Source organism: Arachis duranensis, chromosome 9 (genome assembly GCF_000817695.3).
Source record: "Arachis duranensis cultivar V14167 chromosome 9, aradu.V14167.gnm2.J7QH, whole genome shotgun sequence".
Lineage (NCBI taxonomy): Eukaryota > Viridiplantae > Streptophyta > Magnoliopsida > Fabales > Fabaceae > Arachis > Arachis duranensis.
The window spans coordinates 1,366,744-1,376,298 of NC_029780.3; the positions used below are offsets into that span (position 1 = coordinate 1,366,744).

At 35.5% G+C, this 9,555-nt stretch overlaps 2 protein-coding genes across 2 annotated transcripts; both read left to right on the forward strand.

The window, feature by feature from the left end:
• The first annotated feature begins 287 nt into the window (after nucleotides 1–287).
• On the forward strand, nucleotides 288–4,396 carry LOC107463785 (ADP,ATP carrier protein 1, chloroplastic). The gene is made up of 5 exons (XM_016082656.3): nucleotides 288–1,310; nucleotides 2,271–2,525; nucleotides 2,799–2,942; nucleotides 3,043–3,390; nucleotides 3,650–4,396. Exons 1-5 carry the CDS (start codon nucleotides 537–539, stop codon nucleotides 4,028–4,030), a joined length of 1,902 nt encoding a protein of 633 aa, XP_015938142.1. The 5' UTR covers nucleotides 288–536; the 3' UTR covers nucleotides 4,031–4,396.
• Nucleotides 4,397–6,280: 1,884 nt separating this feature from the next.
• Nucleotides 6,281–9,251, forward strand: LOC107463838 (pentatricopeptide repeat-containing protein At1g15510, chloroplastic). Its single transcript, XM_016082720.3, has one exon. It carries the CDS (start codon nucleotides 6,382–6,384, stop codon nucleotides 9,031–9,033), a length of 2,652 nt encoding a protein of 883 aa, XP_015938206.1. The 5' UTR covers nucleotides 6,281–6,381; the 3' UTR covers nucleotides 9,034–9,251.
• Nucleotides 9,252–9,555: the final 304 nt, after the last annotated feature.

Below are 9,555 nucleotides of genomic sequence, written 5' to 3' on the forward strand. Positions count from 1 at the left end.
AAAATTAACTAAAATTTAATTTATTTATTATTTATTAATTATTATAATAATTAATAAATATTAAATAAAATAAATTCAAACTATTTTTGATTAATTTATTTTAATTACCAAATATTTACAATATAGTATATGCTATCACATAATTATGAATAATTAATTTTTTATCTACTTAAATATTTTTGAAAAAGGTTATGGGAAAAAACTAAAAAAGACATTAAAATCACACAGTGTGGATTAATTTAAACAATTGACTAATAATCCCAAAAACTCAGATCACTGGTTCAGTTCTAAGATTATTGAAATCATTGATCCTACTCGTGTGTTGTTCTCTCTTTTTGTCTATTAGGCTTTTGTTTTCTTCTCTCAGATCATATTCAGAGACCAAAACCAAACAGATATTTGTCTCTGTTCTTTCCCTTTTTCAGAAGAATAAGATTCTCTCTCTCTCTCTCTCTCTCTCTCTCTCTCTCTCGATGTTCTTCTCTTGAGGTAATCGATTTTGTTTGTTGGTTCTGTGATTCAGAGAGAGAGACACAATGGAAGCTGTTCTTCAATCAAGGGGGCTTCTCTCTCTCCCAACTAATCCCAGAAACAGGTTTCTCCACTCAACACAAGGCTTAAAGCACAGATTTTTCACACCAAAACCCAAAACCCTTGATGGGTCTTCTCTAACAATTAACAATGGATTATTATTCCCCAAACCGATTAATGGGTTTCCCTCAAAATCTAACATTTATCATGGGTTTTCCAAAAATGAAAAAACTTTGTTCCTTTGCAAAGCTGAGGCTGCTGCTGCTGCTGATGGGTCTGGTGGAGAAGCTGAGAAACAAAAGTTTGTGGGAATTGAGTTAGCCACACTCAAGAAAATTGTTCCCTTGGGGTTGATGTTCTTTTGCATCTTGTTCAATTACACAATCCTGAGGGACACAAAGGATGTTCTTGTTGTTACTGCAAGAGGGAGCAGTGCTGAGATCATACCATTCTTGAAGACATGGGTGAATCTTCCCATGGCTATTGGGTTCATGTTGTTGTACACAAAATTGGCCAATGTTTTGTCAAAACAAGCACTTTTCTACACTGTGATTGTTCCATTCATTGCTTTCTTTGGTGCTTTTGGGTTTGTTTTGTACCCTCTCAGCAACTATATCCACCCTGAGGCTCTTGCTGACAAGCTTCTAAACATCCTTGGACCAAGGTTCCTTGGTCCTCTTGCAATCATGAGGATTTGGAGCTTCTGTTTGTTCTATGTCATGGCTGAATTGTGGGGGAGTGTGGTCATTTCTGTGTTGTTTTGGGGGTTTGCTAATCAGGTAATTGATTTTGGTTCATGAAGAGAACCTTCTATGTGTTTGATTTTGATTTCATTCTGTTGATGTTATGTGTTAGTATTAGGTTATATTTTTAAGTATGGTATCTTAAAACATGGCATCTTAATTAAAGCCATTTGGTTCCTAGATACGCATATTCCATATGGTGCTTGAACATGGTTGGAAAGGATTTAGATATGGTTACTCAGAATGATTAGCCATTGGATTGTTTTACTTCTCATTATTCCTTGTTTGTCATCTTAATGCTTCTTTTCATTAATATTTCTTCAATTTGCATGTTTGTGTTAATTATTGCTGCTCCAATTTTGATGAGCTCCTTGCATGTGTAAATTTTAGGTTTAATCAGTTTGTGAGGACCTTTAATTTCACAGAAATGGTATATAGAAATATTGGCCTTACTTGATGTAGATTCCTAAACAGGTAGAATATACCGATTCCGTTTGTTCGTCTAAAATGATGTAATTATCATATTTCTGTTATCACTTATACTAAACAGTTGGACTAATCTCAGCTGATGATGCTGGTGGTTTACTAAATAGTAAATAGAATGATGGAATTGAACTCCATGATATAATTTGAAGTCTATGTCTTTTTGTGTTACATCTATGGGCATAATTTGCCAAAAAAACTTGCTTCACGATCAAATTTTTTTCGGTAGTGTATTTTACTGGCATCACTTTATTCATGCATTCTCTTTTTATTTTGGTTAATGGGATTCCCAGGTCATATTCAATATAATAAGTTAATAACCCTTGTTTAAAATTTTTCCGAGTTAGCAAAGCACTAATGATGGTTGCTTGGTGCTTGTTTAATTGCAGTATTGTGTGTCTAATTTTGCATCCACTTTTATGTTGTCGGATTCTCAACTGCATTATTCAGTCAATATGGTAGAAATGAATTGATTGGAAAAACTGTTATATAATACCCCTGTTTTCCCCACAGATAACTACAGTTGATGAAGCAAAACGGTTCTACCCATTGTTTGGACTTGGGGCCAATGTTGCCCTCGTGTTCTCTGGCCGGACAGTGAAATACTTTTCTAATTTGAGGAAGAATTTAGGTCCCGGAGTCGATGGTTGGGCCATCTCACTAAAAGCAATGATGAGCATAGTCGTGCTTATGGGACTTGTGATCTGTTTCCTGTACTGGTGGGTGAATAATTTCGTTCCTCTTCCTACACGTAGCAAGAAGAAGAAGGTAACTTGAATGCCATTATTGTTGTTCCACTAGTCTTTGTACCGGATGCAGACAAACCATGTTTATTTCAAGTTTATTCAAATATTAAACATTCTTTGAGGTGACATCATTTGATTCATGTAGCTGACTCTGGAAAAAGACTTTGTTGTTGTGATGTTTTTTTTGTTTACTACTAATGATCTAAATGGTACTAACATTTTTTTTTATTTAAAAAAGAAAAAAACATTTTTGAATAAGTTAGCTTACTTCTTACCTTACCATTTAATTTTATAGGAGAAGCCGAAAATGGGAACAATGGAGAGCTTGAAATTCTTGGTGTCCTCAAATTACATCAGGGATCTTGCCACTTTAGTGGTTGCATATGGAATTAGCATTAATCTTGTTGAGGTGACATGGAAATCTAAGCTCAAAGCTCAGGTAAATGTTCAATTACTTTTGTCATAGTTTTGGTTGGATAACTAGCTATTTCACCCTGCTTTTATTGTTCTCTTCTTCACAAACCTCTACAAATTTGCAGTTTCCTAGCCCTAATGAATACTCTTCTTTTATGGGCGACTTCTCGACCGCAACTGGTATTGCCACATTCACAATGATGCTTCTAAGCCAATTTATATTTGAGAAATATGGATGGGGAGTTGCTGCCAAGATCACACCGACGGTCCTTCTATTGACCGGAGTTGGCTTCTTTTCTCTTATATTGTTCGGAGACCCTCTTGGCCCTGCTCTCGCAAAGTTTGGAATGACACCACTATTAGCAGCTGTGTATGTTGGTGCCATGCAGAACATATTCAGCAAGAGTGCTAAATACAGCTTATTCGATCCCTGCAAAGAAATGGCCTACATACCCTTGGATGAAGATACCAAGGTTCGGATTCTTTCTTGCTAATCCATGATATCTAATACCAAAATCGATCCGAAACTTTCGAATATGATTGTGTCATTGTGCAAAGTTGTGGCTACACTAAGTCTATTATTTCAACATGTTCTAGAAGAAATATTTGCATGCTCCTAGAGCACATGTAATGCTACTCTAGAACATCTGCACAACTATACATTTTCATTCATTATGTTTAGAAAGTTATATAAAAAAGAAATATTCATTGGTTTCGAATTCCTTGATGCAGGTTAAAGGGAAGGCAGCAATTGATGTTGTGTGCAACCCATTGGGAAAATCCGGAGGTGCTCTTATTCAGCAATTCATGATCTTAACTTTCGGATCACTAGCCAATTCGACTCCATACCTTGGAGGGGTGCTTCTGGCGATTGTTCTTGCGTGGTTAGGCGCAGCCAAGTCCTTGGACACTCAGTTTACCGCATTGCGCCGGGAAGAAGAACTCGAGAAAGAGATGGAAAGAGCATCTGCTGTTAAGATACCGGTAGTGTCTGAGGACAAGGATGGAAACGGTTCTCTTTCGAGCAGCTCACCATTAAATCCGGCATCTGATGACTCATCAAGTAGTCCATCCGAATCCTCATCCGAATCCTCATATCCTCGCAATAATTAGAAGAAAAAAGAAAAAGAAAAAGAAGGAAAATGCTTCTTTCTATGAAATTTCCTGACAGGGAGAATAATTTTAACTGTTGAGTGCAGTGATAGGTTAAAAACAAGAAGAAAAGTAATGACATTGTTGTAGGGTTATGACTAAGCTTATAGAATAATGAGTTTGAAGTTTACTCATCAGGATCACATTATTTTTTTGTTTCCCACAGATAAAAGATGAGTTTGTTTTACTCCTCACTAGTTACTATCATCAAGGTTTACCAATTTGGTTAACCACTTTGATTTTATTTATGAAATATAGAACTTTTGTAATAATAGTAGTGTATGTATGGTATGTATTTATTTCTGAAATTTCTTCAAAGTGTTCAAATGCTTCTGTATATATCATGGTAATTTTTTTCTTCCAATGTTTCATAGATGTACAAATACATGGTTAAACTTTTAAAGGTTGAATTTTGAGGTTTTTGTATTGTTACATGACTTTGTAATGTTAGTTTTTCTAGTTATATGTGTTATATTTGTTATTCTCTTTATTTTAGAATGAAGAGAACATCCTCCTAATGTTAACTTTGTTGTTAAAATGGATTTGGAGGATAGTTTGAGGGGGAAAAAAAAGGACAATGCATATTGAAAAAAATTGTCTTGGCAAAAAGATAATTTGACAAAGTGAAGCCATACTAGCTTCTGAAAATTAGATAAAATTATGTACTTTTAATTTTTTTTTTGGGTGTCGTTATATATTTTTAATTTGTGAATGCATATATTAATATTTTCTAAAATTTAAATTATATAACACTTAATAACTCTAATTTTATAAAACGTGAGAGTAACTTCTCCAAATATAATATTAGGATTAATCTCTACATACAAGTGTTTTGTGCTTACAAGCTTTACAGTTCTAAAGAAAATGAAACCCACTAAACATGCTGCTTATGTTACGTGTCTTTTTAACAGACTTTTAAATCAATTCATATCAATTAACGCGCAAATATATAACTTCCATTTTTCAAAAGATTTCGTTTCTTTTTTCGAATTTCTTGCCAAATTTGTTGGATCTCCTTCTTGTTTCGTTTTTTTTTTCGTGAATTAAGCTTTGAAATTGTTTTGAAGATAATGAAACTTCAAAAATACACCCAAACGATTATAGAAATTACTCCAAACGATTACAAAAATACACTCAAACGGTTACAGAAAGAATTACAGAAATACACCCAAAAGATTACAAAAATACACCAAAAACATGGAGGAGACAGTATATTTCTTCTTGAAATCTTTTAATGTTTTGCTGGTTAAGAATGAGGCACATGGCAAGACAATCTAGAAAAAAACCTAGAAGAACAGTAAAACAGTACCTTGAATAATGTTTCTTCGTTTTTTCTGGTGTTTTTTTGGAGATTTGTATCTTTTTTTCTTGATTTCTTCTACTCTTCACGAGGAGTTGGAACGTGTCTTTTGTTTCGAATGTCGCTTGAATATTGACGGTTTGCGTTCTGATTGAGGAAGAAGAGGAAGAGTGCAAATCTTGACGATTTGCGTTTTGATCGAGGAAGAAGAGGAAGGGTGCGGCATAATAAACGCGTGTGTTGGACGCTCGATTTTAAAGGAGTGGTGCGCATGTTTTTTTCTTAGATTTGGACCAACTTGTATAATTTGTAAGCTAAAAAGGCTTGTATATGTAACATGCCTCATAATATTAATAGGTATGACATATTAATAGATATTGTGTAAAATATCACTCAAAATTAGGTGTAAATAAAATTTACTGTAATAAAAATAAGTAAAGCATACTATTTTGATATTTTAAAATTTTCATTTGGTTATTAATAATAGTTTAAACAATTCTGCAGTTATGATAGATGATTAAACTTATGCTTATTTTCTTCTTCTATTATAATAATAATAATAATAATAATAATAATAATAATAATTAGCAAAGTTGGAACATGAATAGTTCATTGGAGAAAATATATAAATAATAAATAGTTCACTTGTTAACTAAACTGGTCTTTCAAATTTTCATTCAATTAAATTAGTCTTCTAAAATATTCTAAAGTCAATCATGTTCATTCTTATAAGATTTTTCATTTATACCATGTTACTTCCTTATTTTGGTTTTTTTTTTTAATTATTGTGACAAGATTTAGACTTTCACTAAACATTTTTCTATCTAATAACTTTTGAACTTTTTTTAAGACATTTCTGTTTTATGGTTATGGATAAGGTTAACTAGAACTACATGCTGATTCTGGTTGAATCTTCAGTTCACTTGAATCTTTGTCCTTTGACCGTTAAACCTCACACCATAAACCCCTCTTATCATCTTCACATGTTATCTCTTTCTCTTAAACTCCAACAATGGCATCGTTTCCCAACTCCTCAAAATTCCATCCTCAAAGGGACCCTCCAACTCTTCCCACTTCAAATTCCACAAAGCTCAAAACTTTCACTTTTTCCCATCACAATTTCCATACCCGTAAGTTCAAAAGAGCTAAAAAACCAATCTTGGTCTCAAACTCAAACTCCATTACCACCACCACAAGAAGCACCATTAACAACAACAACAACAACAACAACAACAACCCAAGCTACGAAATTTGCCAGCTTTGCCTTGTTGGGAACTTGGAAAATGCTATGAGCTACTTAGACCTTCAAGTTCCCATTGATGAAGAAGCCTATGTTGCTTTGTTGCGGTTATGTGAGTCTAAGCGTGCAAGGAAAGAAGGGTCAAAGGTTTATGCTCATGTTTCAAATTCTTCATTGATGATGACCCTTTTGACCCTTAAGCTTGGTAATGCACTATTGAGTATGTTTGTGAGGTTTGGGAACTTAGTTGATGCATGGCATGTGTTTGGGAAAATGGAAGAGAGAAATGTGTTCTCTTGGAATGTTCTTGTTGGAGGATATGCCAAAGCTGGATTCTTTGATGAAGCACTTGATCTTTACCATAGGATGTTGTGGGGTGGCATGAGGCCTGATATTTACACTTTCCCTTGTGTTTTGAGGACTTGCGGCGGCATCCCGGATTTGGTGAGGGGAAAAGAGGTTCATGGACATGTTATGAGATTTGGTTTTGAATCAGATGTGGATGTGGTCAATGCATTGATAACAATGTATGTGAAATGTGGGGATATCAAGACTGCCCGGTTGGTGTTTGATAAAATGCCTAATAGGGACAGGATTTCGTGGAATGCGATGATTGCTGGATATTTCGAGAATGGAGAGTGTTTGGAAGGACTGAGATTGTTCTGTATGATGCTTGCACTTCCTGTTGATCCGGATTTGATGACCATGACCAGTGTGATTACTGCATGCGAGATTCTTGGTGATGAGAGGCTGGGGAGGGAGATCCATGGTTATGTCATGAGGACAGAGTTTTGGAGAGACCCTTCAGTTTATAACTCGTTAATTCAGATGTACTCATCTGTTGGGCTTATTATGGAAGCTGAAAAGGTTTTCTCAAGAACAGAACACAGAGATGTCGTGACGTGGACTGCAATGATATCAGGGTATGAGAATAGTTTTCTTCCCCATAAAGCACTTGAAACATATAAAATGATGGAATCGGAAGGCATCATGCCGGACGAAATCACCATAGCGAGTGCACTATGCGCTTGTACTTGTTTAAGTCGTTTAGATTCAGGAATATACCTTCATGAGGTGGCCAAGAAGACAGGGCTCATCTCTTACATTATAGTTGCAAACACACTCATTGACATGTATGCTAAGTGTAAATGCATTGACAAAGCTCTAGAAGTTTTCCACTCTACTCACAACAAGAATATTATATCTTGGACATCTATCATCCTTGGTCTACGGATAAACAACCGGTGTTTTGAAGCTTTATGTTTCTTCAAGGAGATGATGCTTAGACTAAAGCCAAACTCTGTTACATTAATTTCTGTCCTATCAACATGTGCTAGAATAGGAGCTTTGATGTGTGGGAAAGAGATCCATGCCCATGCATTTAGAACAGGAGTTAGCACTGATGGTTTTCTGCCGAATGCGATTTTGGACATGTATGTAAGGTGTGGAAGAATGGAATATGCTTGGAAACAATTCTTCTCAGGTGATCAGGATGTTGCAGCATGGAACATTTTCCTTACAGGATATGCTGAGCGTGGGAAAGGATCACTTGCTGTCGAACTGTTCCATCGAATGGTAGAGTCAAACGTCAAGCCGGATGAAATCACATTTATCTCCATACTATGTGCTTGCAGCAGATCTGGTTTGGTGACAGAAGGCTTGGAAATTTTTGACAGCATGAAGTATAAATATTATATTACCCCTAATCTGAAACACTATGCATGCATGGTTGATTTACTGGGCCGTGCAGGTTTGTTGGAGGATGCTTATGGATTCATACAAAAAATGCCAATAAAACCAGATCCTGCAGTTTGGGGAGCTTTATTAAATGCTTGCAGGATCCATCATGATGTCAAGCTTGGGGAACTCGCTGCTGCGAATATCTTCCGAGATGACACTAGAAGTGTTGGATATTACATTCTTCTATCTAATATGTATGCTGACAGCGAAAAATGGGAGAATGTTGCAAGAGTAAGAAAAATGATGAGAGAAAATGGGCTAGTAGTAGATCCTGGATGCAGCTGGGTGGAAGTCAAGGGAAAAGTGCATGCGTTTCTCAGTGATGATAACTACCATCCCCAAATGAAGGAATTAAATGGAGTTTTGGACCGGTTTTACAAGAAAATGAAGGAAGCTGGCATTGGAGGGCCAGAGAGCGATCAATTAGACATAACGGAAGCTTCGAAGGCCGATATATTTTGTGGACACAGTGAGAGACTGGCCATTGCCTTTGGACTAGTTAATTCAGCCCCCGGGATGCCTATTTGGGTGACGAAGAATCTGTATATGTGCCAAAGTTGTCATAACACTGTCAAATTCATCTCCAAGGAAGTTCGCAGAGAGATTTCGGTAAGGGATGCTGATCAGTTTCACCATTTCAAGGGAGGTATCTGCTCTTGCATGGATGAAGATTATAGGAATTAGCCCTGATTAGCAGGAAAACTGTAATATATGTAGCACAGTATTACAAAGTTAGAATTGCATGAAATTTCAACTTTGTGATCCTGCACCAAAGTGATTAATGTGCCCTATACATAGCAATAGCAACACTACCAAAAAAACTAAAGGGCTGTGTTATGTTTGTTGCACATATATTATCTGCATAATATTATGCCCCATATAAAAAACAAAATTAAATTGTAGCCTACTATCCAATGAGTAATACAAATACAATCATGGTATTTTAGTTACCATTTTTCAATAATCTGCTATTTGATTCCTACATAAGCAATTGTTCTGCTTTTAAACTTGTTTAATGTGATTTTGGTATTGTTGCTTAGCATGATTAACTGTTGGATTGTTTAGCTTCTGTATTCCATATTTTCTTTCTATGCTGATTTTGATTTATTATCTTCATATTTGGACGAGTTTCATGAGAGCGGTAATGGCATAATAAATCAGATAATTAGCTTCATATAGATGTGCAAAGCAACAATAGTATCCAAA

Coding starts and splice junctions, on each gene's coding strand:
- LOC107463838 (XM_016082720.3), top strand. CDS start 6,382: ATGGCATCGTTTCCCAACTCCTCAAAATTCCATCCTCAAAGGGACCCT.
- LOC107463785 (XM_016082656.3), top strand. CDS start 537: ATGGAAGCTGTTCTTCAATCAAGGGGGCTTCTCTCTCTCCCAACTAAT. Junction 2,943..3,042: donor AATCTAAGCTCAAAGCTCAG/GTAAATGTTCAA, acceptor ACAAATTTGCAG/TTTCCTAGCCCTAATGAATA. Junction 3,391..3,649: donor CCTTGGATGAAGATACCAAG/GTTCGGATTCTT, acceptor TCCTTGATGCAG/GTTAAAGGGAAGGCAGCAAT.